Here is a 21,780-nt window from a genome sequence, read left to right as displayed (position 1 = left end):
GATGTGCAAGTGCAAATGTAATTCTTACGGTAGTACCTCAAAGATGGTAATGAAAAGACGACACTGTCTCCCACTCATCAATCAATCACTAGTAATACATACATACACATAATCAATCAATCACACAATCAATCAATCAGAAAAGAAATCATGACCTTGTAGACATAGTAGCAATAATAATATATAGATAAATAGATAATAATATAATAATAATAGAATATATAGAATATATAGATACCAAATATGGGTACATTGATCAAGATGCCATCTTTACCAAAGATATCAAAGAACACACTAAAGAAATGTTTGGTGATGTTCTTGATTGCCAATCTAGGCTATGGTTTACAACTTGCCTACTCAACACCTGTTGCACTCTCCAGGTCATATTGTATGTTCAATCATCCAATCAATCAATCAATCAAAGAAAACTGGAATGATGACCAATCAATCAATCATTCAAACTCAACCACACACACTCACACTCACACTCACACACACACACACCAATCACAGACGATATATTACATATTAGCGATGTTCAGTATGGATATCTGTTCTCGATATATTCACTACCTAATCTGTTTATGATTATACTTGGAGGAGTACTCATTGATATTATGGGTACAGGATTCGTAAGCGTTATATTTTGTGGAGTTTCCATGTTGTCATCAGTGCTCACTGCACTGGTATTGCCAAACTATGGCGGTATATTGGCAGGACGTTTCCTTCTTGGAATGGGTGGCGAGACCCTATTGGCATGTGCCTCTACAATGATTGTAAGTGTACCAAACAACATCACTTGTCAATCAATCAATCATACTCACTCAATCAAACATTAGCCATTATTCTACGCACCTAGCGAGGTGCCAATATGTGTTGGATTCTTAGCATGTTGGTTCTATTGGGGCAATTTAAGTATGTTTATGTTATTGAGAACTTGGATCACTGATCACTCATACATCTCACGTCTACAACATTTAGCTGCATTGTTGTTATTGCCAGTGATCGAGTCCAGCTTTGGATTCAAGATAGCCATCTGGTTCGTGGCCATTGTATTCATTGTTGAGTTCGGTTTGAACTTATTATTAGTAAAGTATAGAGAGAAGTTAAGATGGACAGGTATGTATAAACATTTGATTGATTGAGGCTGGAATAGTTCCAGCCCCAACCCCACACCCACGCACTGACACAATCAAACACAGATCAAATAGATAGGACATCTAGTATGGTAGCATTGACAAAGATTAATAGTGTCAACTCTATGAATACTGAGGAGAAGGATGTGGATGAGGGATCACCGGCAATATCAGTGATCAGTGCTGAAGAGATGACTGGACATACACCAGAGCCAACATCAAAGGTGGGCGAGTTCTTGACAAAGTTGATGGAGGTCAAGGACATGGCAACAAAGTTAAACAAGAGATTCTGGTTGCTAAGTGTCATCTGTTTCATATCATACTACTGCATGTTTGGTTTGGCCATCATTGGAACGGACCTGCTCGAGTTCAAATTTGGCTTTGACGAGACTACGGCCGCCCGAATCATGTCCGCCGAGGCCATCATCAATGGATTCGTTCCGATGCTCACGGGCTACTTCATCCAGCGCGTGCGCGGCAGGAAGATCCAGGTGATGATGTTTGCCTGCACTCTGCTGGGCATTGGAATCACGCTACTTAATGTCACCGATGTGTTCCCATTGCCATGGATCATCATCATTGGACTGGGCTTCGCCCTGCTCAACACCACTCTTATGTCGTGTGTGCCACTGTTAGTGGACATCTCAATCGTGGGCACAGCCTACGGTATCATCTGTACCAGCTACAACCTGAACATCTTCCTGTTCCCACCCCTGCTTGGATTGATCAAGCGTCGAACCAACAGTTATACTCTTCCTTTGTGGTTCCTAGTACTCTGCGCAGTGCTCTCCTTTGTGTTATTGATCATTCTCAAGTATATGGATATGCAAGAGCCTCTTAGCAAGTCATTGGATTCGCCATACTCTACGGCTGGCATGGATAATCCAGCCGAGCAACTTGTGGACGAACCTGCTACCAAAGAGGAGAATGAGAATGAGCCCAACCTTGATGACGAAGAGTTACTCGACTCGAGACACAACCATGAATCATCAATAAACGATGCCATATTGCACTAGGAAGGAAATCTGGTCCATGGACAATGGAGTGAAATTAATTCCAAACAATCACGTGACTGACATTGATCACGTGATCACAAGTCAGGTGATCAGTTTGTCATGTGACATTGAAATAATTCAAGAGAGATAGAATTAGATAAGGAGATGACGTCGACAAAGAATAATATAGCGGCAGACTTGCCAGAGGACAAGAGTGTCGAACACTTTGAGCCGATGTTCAACTTCCCAACAGGAGCAAGAGTAGAACGTATAGTGTCTTATGGACAATGCAGCCCGCCTGGCTTCTGGTACGATCAAGATTGGGATGAATGGGTGATGGTTGTAAGCGGCAGTGCGATATTAGCATTGGACGACGATGAGGACCCCGCACATGCAGTCCATCTATCAGTCGGCGACAACCTCATGATCGCAAAAGGTCGTCGCCACAGAGTAGTTCACACCGAGTCACCGACCGTATGGCTGGCAGTTCATTCGAAATAAAGATTATAAATATGATGTATTGTATTGTAACTGTACAATGTACACTGTACTTAGAAGAGGAATCGGAATGGGATATCATAGCTTGCAGGGTCGAGTTGATCACTGGTCTTCCAGTACGGCTTGGGTTGGACGGGATAATCGCGTTGTCTGATGGGCTCACCCTTGGGAGTGGCCATTGGCACTTCGATGTTCAACTCCTTCATCAAGAAGTACATGAACTCGTCAGTCGTACAGAACAATCTAGTTGCATTGTCATCATAAGGTGTGATCTGTAAGTTACAAATGACCAAATTGCCACCATTCTTTAGTGGACCCAACTCTGGCAACAAACAGCTCGGCAGTACTCTCATTGATGTTCCCAATACGATGGACAAGTCGCTCTGTGATGGTTTGATTGAGTTGAGTTTGGTCAATATATATGATCACGTGACAGTCGATCACGTGCCAGGTGATCACGTGACTTGTGTCGATCACGTGATCGACTTGGAAATTACTTACACGTTCGGAATGCTCTTTGGATTGTTGCCAATCTTCGTCGTTGATGGGCATGGCAAAGTCAATGATAGAGTCCACCATAAGTCCAGTACATCCAACAGCTGAACACTTTGTCATTTGGGTATTATACACTTCAGTGGTCTTGTATTCGAATCTCTGGCACACTGTACATCTCTCCTTGAATGAATTACCATGCATCTCCACTATCTTACTATGTGGAACACCCGATCTAAGATGTAGATTGTCCATATTGGTCGTGATCACGCACTTGATCATGTCCAACTCACATAACTTGGCGATGGCCATATGAGCAAAGGTTGGTACAATCTCTGTTAGTGATGGAGTCTTCTTTCCATCATCACGGATACCTTTATCTTGCTTGGTCCAGCATCCCTCTGGTCCTCTAAAGTCTGGTAAATCGGCACTTGTTGATATCCCTGCTCCAGAGTATACAACACAATACTTTGAATTAAGTAACTGAGCCGCCACTATCTTGACCTTATTCTGTATCAACTCCAGATTATCATAATACTCTGTCATATCCTCTTGTTTAGTGAATCCCTTTGAGAACACTATGATTGACATCAATTAGTTAGTCTGTGATTGAGGTCATTCATTGAATGAATACATACTGGATGGGACTTGGACATTGGAGAATGTATGTGTGTTTGGTCTCTTTGGAGAGAAGACTTCAGTTGGATCATTGGTCTTGCATTGGTCTACGGCATAGTTCCTTGGCAGAGTTGATACCCATAACCTTTTGGCATTATATCTCTGTACATCCCAATCATATTGTTGTTGTTGTTCAGGTGTTAAACGAGGTGTATTATTTGATGTCTTGGCAGGTGTATTTCCCATATTGTATTTAGTAGTAGTATATGTATAAGTTATTAATGATTGAATAATGATGTATAATCATCCATCCATTCATTCATTCCATTCATTTATCTCCATGATTCCAACAACTAATAATAGACACCTTCTCAACTGAAGGAATTTTCAAAGATTTTAGATCAAAGTGAAGATGTGGTCAATGCAACCTTGTGTGTGCCAAGTTGTGTTTGAATTCTTGGTCATGCCCATGTTAGACTGACTGCTCTCATCCAACCCCTCCACTTCAATACTGACATCAATTGATTGTTGTTAGTTACTATTACAACTTACCTGTTAAGTAATGGTAATAGTCATAGTGATAGTATAATTGATTGAGATTGTTTTATTGATTGGGATGTTGTAAATCGTTTAAATTGTGTTTCAACAAAACAAAGACGAACGAGACAACTTTCATTCGTTTTCCAGGGTTTCATTGAATGAAGAGATAAAGAGAGATATAGAGAAATGTTACATCTACTTCGAAGTCAATGTAGTAGAGTTGGACGAGGTACTACTTCATTGTCATTGCCTTCATCATCAATTATCTCAAGAACAAACAACAGCAACAACATTGACAAATGTGTTATGAATGACACATTGTCATCACGTCCAACATCATCTCAATCATGGATAATCAACAACAACAACTCAATCAATATACCAAGATTATGGACACATTGGGACAACAACAGCCGAATGACCTACACATCAACATCAACTACAACATCAACAACTACAACTTCTACATCATCATCGTCATCAACATCATCATTTGGAGTATTACATCCAGAGATTGAAAGAGCACTCAAATCAATGGGTATTGATCAACCGACAGAGATACAGAGTAAGACACTGCCACATCTTATCGCTGGCAAGGATATGTTTATAGTGGATGACACTGGCACAGGAAAGAGCTTCATGTTGATGTGTGGAATAGTCAATGACTACATCACAAAGGGTCGTCTGGTGGCCCGTCCCAAACAAATGGCGGGCTCCGAACGCACGAGTTACCCGCGATACCTCGTCGTCACACCCAACCGCGAGTTGGTCTGGCAGTTTGGAGAATGGTTCCGACGACTGTCCGCACACGTCACACACAAGCCCAGCGTGGTCATCGCCGTGTCTGGCCCGTCAAAGATGCTGCTGGAGCAGCAAATGAGCGAGATACAGCCAGACATCATTGTTGGCACGCCTAACCTCATCTATGAAATGATCATGGAGCAACGTCTGGCGATTGACGCGCTGCGCATGCTCGTCTACGACGAGGCCGACGCGCTACTACAGGCATTGTCACGAAATGCAACATACAAGGAGAAGCTCAATCGCAAGGCGCATCGTCCCATTGGTGTATCGCTCATCTATGAGCTCTCGCAACAAGGAATCGAGTTAACGGCTGCGGGCAAGAAGCAGGATGTGCAGACACCCGTGGGTGGCGATGGCGAGGCTGGCGTGCTGACCGACAAACACGTGCTGGACCTGATCCAAAACAAGTCAAAGCCGGCCAGCCAGTATAAGCACAAGCGTCGCCCTTTCCAATCAATCTTCTCGTCGGCCACACTGACACTGCGGAACAGGCTGTACATCGATGGCAACGACTGGGTCAATGAGGACCGCGAGTACATCACGATCATCAGTCGCAAGATGAATGATCCGCGCGTGCCAGCACATCTCACTCACTCATTCGTGCCCGTGCAGTCTGAACAAGGCATGATGAATGCCATTGTGAGCAAGTGGCGCACGTTGCAACCGCGTCGTGCAATTGCTGTGATGCCCAACGATGGCAGCAATTGCAAAGGTGATTGATGAGCTGCGCGAGCGAGGCATCAACGCCAAGGCGATGACAGACTTCATGGACTTTAACGAGTTTAACATTGGCGCCATCGACGACGAGCTCATGGCCGACGCAATGCGCCGCGAGACCCAACAGTATGCCAACAAGAAAGTGAAGAGCGTGCAACGTGAGCGACGAGACAAGCTACAAAGCAAGCCACAACAGCATCCCAATCAAAGGAACAACAAGGGTGATCATGCAGCTGGCGTGGACGGCGACGAAGGCGTGCCAGTAATAGACAAGATCAGCGAGATGGACAAAGAGTCAGTGATGTATATAGGCAAAGAGAATTCAATCAGAGGCGTGGACATCAGTGACGTGGACCATGTCTTCATCCTCAACATCACCCTGACACCAGCATCATACCTTCACATGGCTGGACGTTGTGGTCGCCTCGGAAAGAAGGGCCACGTCGTCTCAATCTACAATGTCCTTCTCTCAAGAAAGTACGAGAACTCGATGCGAATGCTGAATCATCCCTTCCAAGAAGAGGAAGAGGTGTATTGATCGATTGATTGATTGATTGATTGAATAAAGATATACCTTTATTATCTTCTGTATCCTGGTGGCGTCCTGGAACGAGAGCGAGAGGGAGAGCGCGAAGAGGACACTGGACGTCTGGAACGGGGCTGAGGTGAGCGGTTGCGTGGAGGCGACCGGCTCGGGCTGCGAGGGGGAGGTGATCTGTTGCGAGGCGGAGGCGATGGTGTGCGTCCTCTTGGCAATGCTCTGTTGCCAGGTGGTGGCGATCGACCCCTGGGTGGCGACCGGCCTCTTGGTGGAGAGCGGTTGCGTGGAGGTGATCTGTTGCGAGGAGGAGGCGAACGACCCCTTGGCGGGGATCTGTTGCGAGGCGGTGGCGACCGTCCTCTTGGTGGAGAGCGATTGCGTGGAGGTGATCTGTTGCGTGGCGGGGATCTGTTGCGAGGTGGAGGCGACCGGCCTCTTGGTGGAGAGCGATTGCGTGGTGGTGATCTGTTGCGCGGCGGTGAGCGATTGCGTGGCGGCGATCGGTTTCGTGGTGGTGAGCGATTGCGTGGTGGTGATCGACTGTGACTATCGCGTCTATATCTTCTTGGAGGTGATCTTGAGTATGACCGCCTGTCTCTATCATTTCGTCGTGGAGGTGATCTTGATCTTGATCTTGATCTTGATGGTGATCTTGACATCTTTGTAACTTTTGAGTTGTTGTTGTTGTCTCCATTGTCCTTGCTCATGTCTGTGTCCTTGCTCGTGCTGGTATTCTCCACCTTTTACTTGTGGTTGTTGTTTAGGCGGTGGTGATGGTGATCTACTACTTCTTCTTCCACCTCTTGGTGGTGTGTCGTCATCATCTCTGTTGGTGGCACGCGACCTTGGAGGTGATTCATCGTCATCTCTGTTGGCGACACGTGACCTTGGCGTTGATGCATCGTCATCCTCATCTCTGTGAGCAGCACGCGATCTTGGCGGTGATGCTTCGTCCATTGAAGTTGGTCGAGAGTCTGATGCCTGTGGAGGAGTAGGAGGTGCTGGCTTGCTATCCCTCACCACCTCCTTTTTGATTGACGGCTCGGGTGCCTCCTTCGACGCTCTCCTCTTCTTATCCTTATGCTTGTTCTTATTCTTTGACTTGCGATCGTCCTCACTGCTGCTGTCACTATCACTGCTGTCGCTGCTGTCACTGCTGTCGCTATCACTCGAGGATGAGGAGTCTGAGTGATGCCTCCTCTTGTCACTACCACGTCTTTTCTTCTTGTTGTACTCTTGATGAAACTTCTTGATCTCTTTCTCCCTCTGCATCTCCATGTCACGCTCCTTCTGCTTGCGCTCCCAGGCTTCCCTACGCTCGCGCTTGCCCTGTTCGACGGCAGCCTGCACCTTTGGGTTCATCGATCCGCCCGGCACGTATCCAGCGGGCAGACGCAATGCATTCTGGAAACGTGTGTTCTCTGCATCCTTGACATGCTGTGCTTGATGGGTCTCCTTGAGATCGAAACGACTGCGCATGTCCTCCACTGATAGCTGTTGTTGTTGCTGATATGGGTCGGCCAATTGATTGGCAGCACGCTGCTCCTCAATCTCCTTCTTCTTCTTTGATTTTAGATGCTCGATCTCGTCCTCTGTGTAGCCCTTGTCGTACAACTCATTGGAGACGGCCCATTCCTCCACAGCCAATTGTATCTGACGCTTCTCATTATGTTGTATAATATCGACATTAGCTCTCCTTATTGGCTTTTGCATTAGATCATCATCATTCATTGGTTTGAATGAATCATTTATCTTTGGCTTAACATTCTTGAATGATAAATTCCTCTGTACATATCCATTTGTACCTGATCCACGAGGTGTTCTCAATCCAATACCATTATACATTATCTATCTTATCTATCTTATCTATTATCTATTTGTTTGTTTATATATATATACAATGATTGAGTGAATGAGTAAATGAATGAATGAATGAAAATGTGAAGTTGATTGAAGAATGGTTGAAAGTCGAAAAACTTTAATTCTGTATCAAAACCTTCAAAACAAGCCCGACAAACAAACAATTTCACTTTGTAAAACGAACGAAAGCGAGTCAGCTTCCTTTGATCCACGTGATGATGAACAAGACAACAACAATCATTGACATTGTTATACATACACATATATATATAAATATAATACTACATGATATATATATATTAGATACTAACAGATAAAACAATGTTACATTGTTGCAGAAGTAGTAATAATCATATAACAAGATATGCACATCTATCATCAAGTGCATCATTGCATTTGAACAATGGCTATGCGATCACTCCTCATAGTCATAATAGCCAACATAATGTAACATCAACATCAGCAGCATCATATACAACATCAAACAACAACAACAACAACAATAATAATAGTGGCGGCAACAACAACAACAATAACAACAACAATAATAACAGGCCACAGTTCTTAAACAATAATGCTCCAAAGATCTTCAATAACAATAATAATAATATAAAGCAACAACTTCAGCAGACAATACCAAAGCCTCCATTGTTTGGAAACAATCCAAATCCTGCTGCTACTAGTGGAGCTGGAGTTGGTGTTGGTGGAGGAGTTGGAGGTGCCAGCAATGTCCCACCCAAGCCAAGAATATCATTCTTACAAGATCCCAAAGCAACTCCATTCTCAAAGATCTCAACATCAAACAACAACAACAACAACAGCAACATCTTTATCAACAGAGGCAACAACAATGGACCATCAACAACATCACCATCACCATCATCTCCACCACCATCATCGTCATCTAGCTTCGCAGGTGTCATTAGTAACATGAACAAACCAGGACCAGGCTCAGGCACAGGACCAGGCTCACCTCCCCAGGGCGTCAATACATCGCCAACTAATAGCCCGTTCTTCAGGCCGCCACCCCCGCCACATGGCCAGTCACAGGCGGGCAACCTATTCAAGAACATCAACTTTATAAACACAAACAACAACAAGTCCACATTCCCTTTCAATCCCAAGCAGTTCCCATCGCCACTGCAGAACAAGACGCCACCCGTCCCTGGCAGTGGTACTGGTACTGGCACTGCTGGCCCGCAGCAGACTACAACACAGACTACACAGACGACACATATGGCACAGACACATTCAAGCATACCCATTGGCAAACAGCCTGAACAGACATTCCTCAAGCATTTGAGGAGGTTGAATGTTGAAGCCAATAACTTTGTCAACAGCCAGAATATGTTGCACGACACTCTAAAGAACAACAACAATAACAACGGCGGCAACAACTACAACAACAACAACAACATCAACACTGGTCCAAAGATACAGAATATCATTCAAACACATACACAGAGGAACCAAGGTGGCGGCGGCAACATATCATTCAACAACAATCAATATCAACCTGGCAAGCAACAACAACAACACCAGCATCAAGGAAGACAACCCCAGCACCAGCACCACCATCAGCAGCAGACTGGAAACAAATATCAGACGAAGAATAGGGGCCAGGACGAGGTGATCATTGATGATCCGGACGAGGCCGAGGATGATGATGCGGTGATCGACCCCGACGTCGAGGACGCGTCGGGCGACAAGATTCCGACAAAGGATGTCGAGGAGCTCAGGAAGGAGTATATGAGACGCCAGACGAGCAGCAACGCCGCCAAGAAGGCCGCCAAGAAGAAGGAGGAGGAGGAGCGCGAGGAGGTCGAGGAAGATGCCGGCGACGACGAGTGGAAGGAGCGTGGCAGCAAGAAGGAGAGGATGAGAGCCAAGCGTCCTAAGAGGGAGAGCGGTGGATACAAGGCCATCATGAAGGAGAAGAGACGCGAGGGCGAGGACGACGAGCCAGAGGTAGCCGTCAAGCGAAAGACCGTTGGTGGTCTGGACGAGGACCTGGAACTCGACCCCGACCTGGCACACATCGACGATCATCTGGATCTGGACAAGGAGGACTTGGATGAGGACTTGGAGCTGGACCTGACCACCTATGAGGCAGAGTTGGAAATGGCCGAGGAGGAGGCGCAGGCTGAGGAGGCGGCGGCCGAGGCGGCCAAGGACACGGGCCCCAAGCTCAAGGTGTTTGGAAAGTATCGCAATCCCGAGAGAGAGCTCAAGATCCGTGTGGTGCGGGCGTGTCGCCAGCTCAACATGAAGACGCTGAGGTACAACAACGACCTGACACACATGAACAATCTCAAGGTGATTGGCGCGGAGAACAAGTTGATCGAGACCAACATGTCTGGTATGAACGCACTGCGCTTGGCCCAGAACCAAAGTCTGGACCTCCTCCTGGTCAGCGCGCCCAAGGACAACCAACAAGGCATCGTCAAGATCCTGGATCTGTCCAAGTACATCCGAACCTTTGAGGACAAGGTCAAGATCAAGAGCAAGGAGAAGAGCAAGGAGAAGATCATATATGTATGTGGACTCCCGTCAACAGCTCACTCCCTCGTCCCCTTATAACAACTAACCATGTCCCTTTCCACATTTAGATATCCCCAACGATCCAACCTGCAGACCTCAAGATGAAGAGGAAGAGACTGAGCGAGTTCTTGAAACATGGCCTCAGGGTGCAGGTGTCCTTGGTGTTCCCTTCGGATATGTTTGATAAGGAGGTGGGCCAGTTGTTGATGAAGAAGATGACGGTGCGCGCTGGAAAGATCATCAGCGAGGTCACTGAAGCCAGATCGATCACTGTCAAGATGGTTCCATTGTCCAAAGAGGAGAAGGCGAAACTCAAGTCTGAGCTGGGTCTTGATGATGATAATATGGATATCGACGAAGAGGACATGGAGAACAATGACGAAGACGACAATGCTGCCGAAGAGAATGAGGAGGAACAGGACGAGGATGAGGACGACGACGACCAAGAAGACGAGGATGAAGACCAGGACGAGGACGAAGATGAGGATGGAGAGGATGAAGATGATGCACAGGATCAAGACGAGAACGACCTCATGTTGAATGGCGAGTCCAATGCACCATCAAGTACACTGCCCATCAACAACAGTGCAACAGGATCATCAAAGAAGACAAAGTCAACGACCACGACGACTGCTACAACAACAGCCGAATCAGAACAAGAAAAGAGAAAGAAGCTGGTTATGAAGGAGTTGGGATTGAGATCCGCCAAGGACATGCGAATGGTCGAGGATCTGCTGCGTGCAGAGGCCGCCAAACAAGAGAAGAAGAGACTGAAGGAGGAGAAACTACAACAACAGCTAAAGGAACAAGAGCTCAACGATGAGGTAGCCTTTGACGAGGAGGACGATGGCAGCTTCAAGAAGAAGAAGTCAAAGAAGATGAAAGGACAGCGATAACTTGGCCTCAGTCTAAATATATAACTACAATATTCAAACACACAAGCCAGGTCACGTGACTCGATTACATTCGGTAGATTGTGGATGTTGGATGTTGCCATCAGGGTTGGAAGGATGGTTGAGTTGTGGCAAGGCTTAACCCGTATGTGGGCCTTGATCGATCGATGGATAGCTATGCTGATGGTCCCATCCCATTCGCCCATCCATCCTTCCAGACACACACACACACACACTGGTAACCAAACTCATCGCATCACCTGTGGAGTCAGGTGCGAGAGTTGTGTTCATTGAACAAACAAACGAAGACCACAAGACTGGTTGTGGGCTCATCAAGTGCAGCCTGAGATTTCAGGATCCTTTTTTGGGCATGATGGGGCGATAAAAAGAAATCTGATTAGTGCACTTTTTGTTTTTTTTTTGAACAACACAACCCTAACAGTGATCATTCACACTGAGGTTCTAAGTAGTCAAAAGTGTGATCAAAAGTACTCGTTATAAATATAAAATTAGTTTAAATATCTTTACACCGGGTGTTTGGATATGTGTGTGAATGAGTGAGTGAGCATGAACGTTCTTCTGGGTCCTGTCCGGACATGAATTGTGTGTGTATGAGATAGTGTCAACTCCCCGCCAAGCCACATTGATCGTGACAATCAGCCATTCAAGAGAGCCCAACAAAAGTTCACAATACAACACACCAAAACAAATCACAATCGCTACCTACCAACAACAAACCAACACAACAGATAACTAACTAACTTATTAATAACACAGACATAGAGAGAGAAATAGATCAAGTGCCACGAGTTCACAACCACCTTTCGACTCCGGCCCTCCATCATCCATCCATCCAACCAACAATCCAACAATCCAGACCAGTCACCATCTTTCATTCAACTCGCGTCCATCAAGGAAACTTCATTCTACTTTGTACAACCTACATACCAATCATACATCATCACAACATATAGTAATTCTATTTTTGTTCATTAAGTGATATTACCCTTTCGAAGACCAATCTTATAAAAGTAAGTATAGTTCTACTTCTTTATTTATTTATTTTTATATAAATATTTATTATCTTTTGTTGTAATATATATATATATATATATAATAATTATTATTTCTGTTAGTGTGTGCAATTGTAGTTAATTGATTGATGTCTGCGTGGTCACACACACACACATGTTCACACCAATCAATCAATAAGTGTGAACAATCAAACACACACGACACACACTGTTCTTTGTTGATCTATCTATCTTTCACACTCCAATCAATCATATTCAAACACACACACACACTCTTACATTCATTCATTCATGCATTGTATTTATGTTGAACATTCAATCACAATCCAACATTTAAATTCCCAACAGTTGGCAATTCTCCACTTCATTCAAAAACATCACTTCAATCACTTCAATCAATCAATAACAACACAATATAAACTATAATCAATCCAAGATTAAGAGTACTTACTAATGATAAATCTTAAACTTAAAGATGTCTTTCATTAAGGATATATTCAACACCAAAAAAGAGGACACTGTTGCCAATCAACCAACCATAGCCACATCCACTACCATGGCTACTACTGCTACTACTGCACCAACCACTACTACACCAACTACACCAACTACCAACAACACTGTACCAACAAAGAATGAAAACACTCAGATAGACGCCACCACATCACCCGACGAGGACGTGAACCTGGACAACGAGGATTTCGACAAGGAGGACGAGCAAGAGCAGGGTGACACGTCCAGCGTGTTGAGCAAGATGAAGGGATTGATCGGCAAGGATACCATGTCGTTAGTGTCGCTTCCAGTATACTTTTTCGAGCCACTGACGGTGTTGCAATCCCAATGCGAGCCCCTCAGATTCATCAACCTCATCGAGAAGGCCTGTGAACTCGAGAACTCATTGGACCGCATGGTCCACGTCGCTGCCTTCAATATTGCACTCTTTAGCTCATACGTTAGAACTGGTAAGTAGTCATTTTAAAGTGTGTCACGTGATCATCAATGTGTCACGTGATCAGTGGTCACGTGATCAATCAAAAGTCAGCTGACTTACATAAATTCTTTGGACCATCATTATAGCCAAACCATTCAATCCTGTGCTTGGTGAGACGTATGAGTACGTACCAAAGGATGGCAAATATAGAACGGTGTGCGAGCAAGTCAGCCATCATCCACCTATTGGCATTGCTGAGACCTCCAGTGACAGATTCACTCTCCAACAAGAGTCACACATCACCACAAAGTTCTGGGGCAACTCAGTAGACATATTCAGCTTGGGTAACAACCATCTTCATCTTCATCAATACAATGATCATTTCTCATGGAAAGTACCATCGTATGTATCCACTCACATACATATCTTGATGATCAGATATAAGATATATCTAAGATCTAAGATCTAAGACTAACTATGTCCAATAATACATCTTAGATCATGCTGCCACAACATTATATTCGGAAAGATATGGGTAGAACATCATGGTCAGATGACTATTGTTAATAATACAACTGGAGAGAAGGCAGTGTTGAATTTCCAGAAGGCTGGTTGGTTTGATAGTGTCACCAAGAAGGTGTCTGGTGAGGTACTGGACCAGAATGGCAAGAAGCGCTACATCATCACAGGCATATGGAGCGAGTTCATCGACGTGGCCAAGTTGGCAGACGACGGCGTGACCAAGGTCGAGGAGTACCCCATCTGGCGCGCCGAGGCCGACCCCATGGAGAAGGACAACAAGTGGAAGATGGGCGCGTTTGTCCAGTCGCTCAACGACCTGACGCCCGAGTACGAGAAGATCCTGCCCGTGACCGACTCGCGAATCCGTGGCGATCGACGCGCCCTCCAGCACCTCGACAACAAGAAGTCCAGCAAGGAAAAGCGCGCCATCGAGGAGCGCGAGCGCGAGAAGAGACGCGAGCGCGTCCGTCTGGGCAAGGTGTGGACGCCGTCCTACTTCAAGAAGGTGGACGACGCCAAGTTTGGCTATTTGTGGAAGTTCAACGGCGAGTACTGGTTGGAGCGCGACAACCGCATCAAGCAGCAGGAGCCGGCGACCAAGCAGACGGCCTTGTCCAATGGGCTTCACACCGACTTTAGTTCGATGAGCCTGAGCGACGAGGTGTCCTCCAACTCGTCCGTCACCAACGCCTCCACCAACCACTCTCGTGAGGGTTCCTTCACCGACAAGGATTCCGTTGCCAACCTGGTCACACTCGCTGCCAACGACTCTGCTCCCGTCGCCACCACAGATGTTGTCGAGGTTGTCCCAGCCAACTAGCCAACGCCAGAGCCATCGCACGCCACGCCACGACACGCCAAACCAAAAACCAAAGGCCAATAAAGCTAAACCCATGATTGTCCAACCAACCATCACGCACTCGCATGTGTGCAACTTCATCGTTGGCTCGTCCTTTTACCCTACCCTACCCTTACCCTACCCTTACCGGTAACTTACTGGTTACAACATATTGATTATTTATTTCTTTGGCGAGATGGTACCATTACCATCCTTCCTCTTAAAGATGTTGCGTCCAAGTGTGTAGAACTTCTTCTTGTCCTTGTCCTCGCCACTCGCTGACTTGCCATGGTTCTCACCAGTGATGGGTTGTTCGTCGACAGCTGCCGCTGCAGCTGAAGTGGTGCCAGACACAACTGATGCCACTACTGGATAGTTAAGTTGCTGCTGAGACAGTGTAAGAGTTGGACGACGTGGATTGGAAACGGACGCAGTGTGCAGACGGATTGGCAACAAGGGATACTTGGTGGCGAACTCTTGAGCGCGCTCCTCCAACTGCTTCTCGAATGCCTGGCGTATGAATCGCTCCTCGACCTCATAGATATCGGTGTCGGCCAGTGGGAAGTAGATCTGGCGCCAAAGCTTCATCTTCTTGATTGAACAATCGGGGAAGAGTACGTCCTTCTCGTCGACGCTGCTGCTGCCGCTGCCGATGGAGCCGGCCTGATAGAGCGGGTTCATGTAGCTGCTGATGTGTTGGTCGATCTCGAACCAGAGACTCAGGGTCTTGGCGTAGGGGTAGTGCTGGATGCGCTCCTTCTCGCAGTTGTAGAGGAAGTTGCCGTAGCGGCCACTGTAGGCGTGCGTGTAAATCGTGCGCAGGAAGTGTGCGTTGAACTCAAACTTGTTGGGGAACTGATTGATGATCTGGTAGACGGCCTCGAGGAACTGGATAAAGACGGGCGAACGCTCGTCCTCATCCTTGCCCTGGACCTGACCACAGCGCTGGGCAAACTTGTGACCAAAGGATAGCCACTCCTTCTCGATCAGCATTTGGAAGCCGCGAATCGTGCGGAAGTATGGGTCGAGCAGGATCTCGGCAAGCGACACCAGTTGGCTCGTGCGGTCCCAGCCGTCCGAGCAATGCACCAGCACATTGGAATGGTTGATGTGGATGAGCTTGGCTACGCGCACCGCGCCAGCCAGTATCAGCTTGAGGTGGTTGAACCAGCCGGACGACTCGAGCGTGGCGTACCATGTGTCCTCCTTGTTGACACTGGACTCGACACCCTCGCGCAGCTTAAGCAGTGAGTGGCGCATCGCATGGATGTTGGCAATGCCCATGAACTCAATCTCGCAGTTGGCATAGTTGGTCATGATCTCCCAGCCGGCGCCCTTGGCACGGTTGCCCACGGCGTTGGCGTAGGGTCGCGCATCGATAATGTACAGCGTCTTGTCGTTTGGCGTACCGCCGTACGTGGACGCCGTAAGACGGATGGCGTTCAGCAGCTGCTCGTCATCGCGGCTGCGGTTGCTACCGATGCCCACTAGGGGCTGGCTGCATCGCGTGATGGACGTCCTGTTGCTCCAGTGGCAGTATGAGAGCGCGGGTATCCTTCCCTTAGATCGGAACTGCGCGGCGGCCTTGAGCTGCTCGTCGGGGACGCTGGCGGGCACGACCAGTAGCGAGGGGTACGTGTCGCACAGGAAGTAGCCGTTGTTGAACTGGCTTATCTTCCAGTCGGGTGAGGGCACGCCCATGCGCGCGTACTCGGAGCGCACATCGTAGATATTCCAGCCGAGGTTGTGCTGGTCGGGTCGCAGCGTCGACTCGTTCTTGTGCGTGAAGCAGAACAATGGCTCGCTCAATATATTATTGACACAATGTCTAACGTTCTTCAAGTTATTGTTGTTCCTGTCAAAGGAGAATGAGAATGTGTGGCAGTCCTTGCACAAGAAGTTCAGTCTATAAGTGAACTCGCCAGCTGACTTCTTCTTTCCAGTCTTTACAATCTTGCCAACTGAGTGAATACTAAATGATTTCTGTTTGATTGATTGATCGGGTCAGTGAGTGGCCTGGAATCATTCCACACCCACCTCTGGGCCCAGGTGACTTACTCTAAAGTGTGCGCCTTGATGTAGTCCATTGAATATGAGTTGGAAGTTGGTGATGTAGCATGTGCCAGTGACGTACTCTTCCTCGTTGGTTGAGATTGATGATGTGGCTGATGATGACAGATCCTTCTCTTTGGATGGTGATGGCGGCAGTGTATGAGTCGTCTGATGATGATGATGTGACGACGACGAAGACGAAGACTGCTGTTGTTGTTGTTCCTTTTGTTGATCGTGAACATTGTCATAGAAGTGATAGCGTGCCTCCACCTTTAGCAACAGCTTCTCACCATCGATCAGTGAGACAGAGTCTGGCAACGTGATAGTTCTGATGGCATTCAATTGATTCCTGATGTTCCTTATGATCTCACCATTCTTGATGGCCGCCTGGATTGATGTCTCCAATGGTATATGAACCTTTAGCGACAGCATCTTGATCTTAATGTTATCCAAGCACAGCTGCAACACAGCATGCAAAGAGTCCACGCTACTAACTGATCTCTGCACTGTTGATTGATTGAGTGAGTGAGTGAATGTGAGACAATGGACGCCAGAGCAAGCGAGGTGATCGTGGATACTACATACTCTTTGATCCGCGCTTGGTTTGATTGGTCCTCGTGTGGATGATCTTGATGAGCTCGGTGGCAGAGTCGATTCGCTCGGGTGTGGCACCACCTTGAGCTGGAAGTGGAGGCGTGCTTGTGCCAGGACTGGATGAGGAGGAGGAAGAGGTGGATGAGCTGTCCAAGTCGACGCTATCCAACATCTTCTCAATCTCCACCAATGACTCTGATATCCTCATGACGTCCTGGAACGACTGCAGGAACTGCTTCTCGCGCTTCATCTCTGCGATCTTTAGAATGATGTTGTCGATGGTCTTGACGGTGATGTCCTTGAGCTTCTCCAGCTTCTCCTCGTGGCCTGTCGAGCCCGACGTCGTCGACGACAGTGAGCCAGTGGACATATTGAGTGGTGTTGACATTGATGAATCCTTTGAGCCATGCAGATGCAAATGATTAGCCGCCGATGTCGACATTGGCAACTTTGGTGGTGGTGACGTTGGTGGCAACAACGATGACAACGAACTAGTCGATATCAATGTTGGAGGTGGCAATCTTGATGAATTCATCCTCGATTATTATGTAGTATTATACTATTATTAATGTTTGATTGAATGATTGTTTGATTGATGTTGGAGTTGAATGAATGAATGAGTGAGTGCGTGAATGATTGAATGGAGTTGATTGAAAGACAGGCTGCTGAAGAGATAGATAGATAGATAGATAGAGATAGTGTGTCTTAAATGGCTGATGATGATTTACAAGAAGTACAGCTGTTCGATCGATAATCACCCGACAACTGTCAGCGGGGATAATATTGTTGCTGTTGTTAGTGAGTGTGGCTAAGAACTACTACTACTATTACTACTACTAATATGTTTGATGTATTGATTGTATCGATGATGATGAACTCTCACTCAATCAATCAAATGATCAAGAGAGTAGAGAATGTGTAATTATAGCGCTCGTGCGCTTTGCTTGGCTTGGTGTTGGCTTAGCTTGGTTTGTTGTTGGCGGGCAATTCTGTTCTGTCTATTGGTGGTTGAATGAAAGATTGGCAGTGTGTGGCGTGTTTCTTTATCCAATTGGAGGGGAGGGAGGATGAGTGATCGATGGATGTTGGTGTTGGTATTTGGTGGGTGGTAGTTCGGTTCACTGCACAACTGTCGATGTAGTAGTGTGTGTGTAAGTGTGTGGTACAGATAATAGATAGAGAGAGAGAATTGTGTGTGTGTATGTGTATAACAACTAAAAATATCTGTTGATGTCTAGTCTTAGTGGTGAGTGTGGGTCTGAATGAGTGATTGGGTGATTGGACGATTGAATGATTGAGTGAGAGTAATCAAGTGATAGCTAAAGTCGTCATTCATCGATGATATATTTGATTTTATTTGTTTTCCCTTTTTTTTGATGTCGACATCTACTTTTCTAAATCCTTTTATTAACCACAAATCACTCCATGGACCGCAATCCTTTGATTCGACAACCCAACAAAGAAATAATAATCATTACTCAACAATAATAATAATATGTTGGAGTTGTCAACACAAACACAAACAACCACTATCTAGGAAAGACGACAACACACTCTTTCTTCATTGTTCACGTTAAGATTATCTATCTCTATCTTTTCTCACACACACACAATCACGCTTTAATCCAATAATCAAACAAAACCCTTTGTTGTGTAACAGCAATTCAAATATTCAAATTCTTGAGTAACGGTCATTGGGAACCACCCATACAACACAAACAACAATAATCAAACAAAACCTTTTGTGATGTGTGTTTATGATTGCCCAAAGAGGGTTGCGTACGTGCCTTCACGTCAACACTCACAACACTTCTTGTTTGGGTTATTGGGGGGTAAAGGAAGGAACACGCATGCGGCGATCATTAGAATTTGTGGGGGTTATGTGATGTGGTAATGATTTTACCTTATTTAAATATATTTTTTAATTTAAAAAGCAAGAGACACTACTCCCCTCATGCACGCATCCATCAATGAGTATGAACAGTTAGGCCTGCTGTCCGCAGCTCAGCACCCCACCCTCCCTCAAGCATATCATTGGCTACCCAGCCGGACACGCGCACCTGCTGTTGTTAGTTTGTCTTTCTGCGCACGCACGCACTCATCATTAAACAAACAGACACTTCCACTCAACTCAATCTACCAACCAAACATCTCAGCTTGCCCTCTGTCTCCGTCCACTCTGTTCTATTCTGTTCTGTCTTGCTGTTCTTGCAATCTCTTTGACCTTTGACCATTGTTGTCCTTTGACCTGTCTGCTCTGCCCTGCCTTTGAACTTGAACCTTGACCTAGCCCTTGCCCTTGCCCTGCTCTGTCCTTGTCCTCAATACTCACAAGCCAAAGAGCCAACAATCATCAGTCTCACACAGTCCAGCCAACAAACTAAGCCAAGCAATCAGCAATCTATCTTCACTCACTCATTCATTCAATCAATCAATCAAGAAATCAACCAATCTCAACAATCAGTTAGACATGGCCAAAGACAAAAATGTAGGTTAGTCAAGCAGCATGCATTGACCTTTGATTGATCAATCGTCAACCAACAAATATTAACTATCTTGTTACCGTGCCATGCTACTACTTCGCGAATACTTAGAAGCCACGCAGGTACTTGTCACCATATATCATATTCTGCCAGGAGTTTAGACCTATTGTTAAGCAGGAGAATCCCGAAGCGTCATTCACAGAGATTGGCTCACTTCTTGGAAAGCGCTGGCACACAATCTCCCCGGAGCAGAAGGATGTCTACCAGAAGAGATCCGACGAGGAGAAAAAGATATACGAGCAAAAGATGAAGGACTACCGAGAGTCCACCTCGGCTGCCGCTGCCGCCGCCCAACAACTACAACAACAACAACAACAGCAACAACAGCAACAACAACAACAACAGCATCAACAACATCAACAACAACAAATACAACAACATCATCACCATCAACAACAACAAATACATCATTCACATCATCAACAACAATCGCCATTATCGCCACCACCCAAGCAAGTGCACTACGTGCCGCAGCCAATGCATCTCTCGCACGGCCTGCCACCACCCGCACGCCATGCAATTGCCACACGCCATGCATCATCTGCACAGCCACCATCAACAGCAGCCACAGCAGCCGCCCATGCTGCCCCAGATGCTCCCGCAGTCCATGCACCATCCACAGACCATGCACCATCCGCAGTCCATCCATCCGCAGTCCATTCAATCATGACTCACAATTGGCACATTGCCCTAGTCCTGCCTGCCTCTTTGCATGCGCGCACTACTCCATGGACTGCCTCTAGTCCAGTCCAAACATGTTTCCAAGAGTCCAGTACAACGCGTTAAACAACGACATTATCCAGAGATACCGACATTATCCCGCAATCAATCATTCATTCATCCAATCCATTACCAACCAACCGGCAACAACAACATTACCATCATCCACTCATCCATCACCATCATCCAAAGGCTACTCCTTGGAACAATTGCCAAGTGTCAACCTTTAGCCAGCCATATGTCACAAGTTATTCCCTCACATCTCCATCCATCCACACATATTCTTTATGTAAATTATGTAAATCCATCTATGTTCCTCTAGTACAACTGCGTGTTCATTCATTCAAATCAACCATCATCCAATCAATCAATCAAACCCCAATCACACTCACTCCCCGCCACACACATCAAACAAAACCAATCAAAGCCCAATCCAAATCAATCAATCATCCATCGCAAAGCATCACATTTACTCACTCACCCTTGCAGTCGCGACAAGGCCCATTCCCTCCTTCTTCTTATTCCTTCAACAATACCAATAAAGATACTTCTTTCTTAATTATCCCAAGAAAATCAATGTCCACATCCCAACAAGCAAGCCCAACAACATAACACTCGCTCGCTCCCTCCTTCTTCGATTGCTCGGTCCAAGCGCCATCATCGCCATCACCTCATTATTCACACACACAACCTGCTACAAATTAATCAATCAATCAATCAATCAATGAAGCGAATGGTTGATCCCTACCCTGGTGTTAGTGTCTAATTCATTGCAACTCCAGCATCTCGAGACCCGCGCAAGTGTCACTCACGTGGGCACCGTTTGTGTTGGTGTGGACCAAATGATTGGAACCAGGTAGGAAGGTACGAACGTCTTTGTTCATTCGCCTCCAACCAAATAGAGAGGTGCA

General features: G+C 46.2%; 10 protein-coding genes across 10 annotated transcripts; 6 read left to right on the top strand and 4 right to left on the bottom strand.

Moving 5' to 3' along the window:
* Positions 1–243: 243 nt before the first annotated feature.
* Positions 244–2,152, top strand: SAMD00019534_110260 (hypothetical protein; the record flags this gene model as incomplete). The annotated part of the gene is made up of 5 exons (XM_012893679.1): positions 244–388; positions 514–776; positions 840–915; positions 982–1,119; positions 1,203–2,152. The coding sequence occupies 5 exons, from the start codon at positions 244–246 to the stop codon at positions 2,150–2,152; spliced, it is 1,572 nt and encodes a 523-aa protein (XP_012749133.1).
* Positions 2,153–2,682: 530 nt separating this feature from the next.
* Positions 2,683–3,985, bottom strand: SAMD00019534_110250 (hypothetical protein; the record flags this gene model as incomplete). The annotated part of the gene is made up of 3 exons (XM_012893678.1): positions 2,683–3,012; positions 3,131–3,699; positions 3,760–3,985. The coding sequence occupies 3 exons, from the start codon at positions 3,983–3,985 to the stop codon at positions 2,683–2,685; spliced, it is 1,125 nt and encodes a 374-aa protein (XP_012749132.1).
* Positions 3,986–4,696: 711 nt separating this feature from the next.
* Positions 4,697–5,803, top strand: SAMD00019534_110240 (hypothetical protein; the record flags this gene model as incomplete). Its single annotated transcript, XM_012893677.1, has 1 exon — positions 4,697–5,803. The coding sequence occupies one exon, from the start codon at positions 4,697–4,699 to the stop codon at positions 5,801–5,803; it is 1,107 nt and encodes a 368-aa protein (XP_012749131.1).
* A 34-nt stretch (positions 5,804–5,837) lies between these two features.
* SAMD00019534_110230 (hypothetical protein) lies at positions 5,838–7,008 on the top strand (the record flags this gene model as incomplete). The annotated part of the gene is made up of 2 exons (XM_012893676.1): positions 5,838–6,277; positions 6,369–7,008. 2 exons carry the CDS (start codon positions 5,838–5,840, stop codon positions 7,006–7,008), a joined length of 1,080 nt encoding a protein of 359 aa, XP_012749130.1.
* SAMD00019534_110220 (hypothetical protein) lies at positions 6,443–8,090 on the bottom strand (the record flags this gene model as incomplete). The annotated part of the gene is made up of 2 exons (XM_012893675.1): positions 6,443–6,974; positions 7,144–8,090. Coding segments are annotated over 2 exons (1,479 nt in total), but the record flags the coding sequence as incomplete, so codon positions are not given.
* Positions 8,091–8,610: 520 nt separating this feature from the next.
* On the top strand, positions 8,611–11,638 carry SAMD00019534_110210 (hypothetical protein; the record flags this gene model as incomplete). The annotated part of the gene is made up of 3 exons (XM_012893674.1): positions 8,611–8,648; positions 8,714–10,736; positions 10,811–11,638. 3 exons carry the CDS (start codon positions 8,611–8,613, stop codon positions 11,636–11,638), a joined length of 2,889 nt encoding a protein of 962 aa, XP_012749128.1.
* A 1,506-nt stretch (positions 11,639–13,144) lies between these two features.
* On the top strand, positions 13,145–14,942 carry SAMD00019534_110200 (hypothetical protein; the record flags this gene model as incomplete). The annotated part of the gene is made up of 3 exons (XM_012893673.1): positions 13,145–13,631; positions 13,747–14,002; positions 14,099–14,942. The coding sequence occupies 3 exons, from the start codon at positions 13,145–13,147 to the stop codon at positions 14,940–14,942; spliced, it is 1,587 nt and encodes a 528-aa protein (XP_012749127.1).
* A 204-nt stretch (positions 14,943–15,146) lies between these two features.
* On the bottom strand, positions 15,147–18,147 carry SAMD00019534_110190 (hypothetical protein; the record flags this gene model as incomplete). Its single annotated transcript, XM_012893672.1, has 4 exons — positions 15,147–16,943; positions 17,019–17,531; positions 17,725–17,933; positions 18,033–18,147. Coding segments are annotated over 4 exons (2,634 nt in total), but the record flags the coding sequence as incomplete, so codon positions are not given.
* A 384-nt stretch (positions 18,148–18,531) lies between these two features.
* SAMD00019534_110180 (hypothetical protein) lies at positions 18,532–18,831 on the bottom strand (the record flags this gene model as incomplete). Its single annotated transcript, XM_012893671.1, has 1 exon — positions 18,532–18,831. A coding segment is annotated over one exon (300 nt), but the record flags the coding sequence as incomplete, so codon positions are not given.
* Positions 18,832–20,076: 1,245 nt separating this feature from the next.
* On the top strand, positions 20,077–20,935 carry SAMD00019534_110170 (hypothetical protein; the record flags this gene model as incomplete). Its single annotated transcript, XM_012893670.1, has 2 exons — positions 20,077–20,094; positions 20,201–20,935. 2 exons carry the CDS (start codon positions 20,077–20,079, stop codon positions 20,933–20,935), a joined length of 753 nt encoding a protein of 250 aa, XP_012749124.1.
* Between the last annotated feature and the right edge of the window lie 845 nt (positions 20,936–21,780).

This window comes from Acytostelium subglobosum (genome assembly GCF_000787575.1).
Source record: "Acytostelium subglobosum LB1 DNA, scaffold: scaffold30, whole genome shotgun sequence".
NCBI lineage: Eukaryota > Evosea > Eumycetozoa > Acytosteliales > Acytosteliaceae > Acytostelium > Acytostelium subglobosum.
The sequence above is the reverse complement of the archived record's forward strand: the minus strand, read 5'-3'. Positions and strand labels throughout refer to the sequence as shown.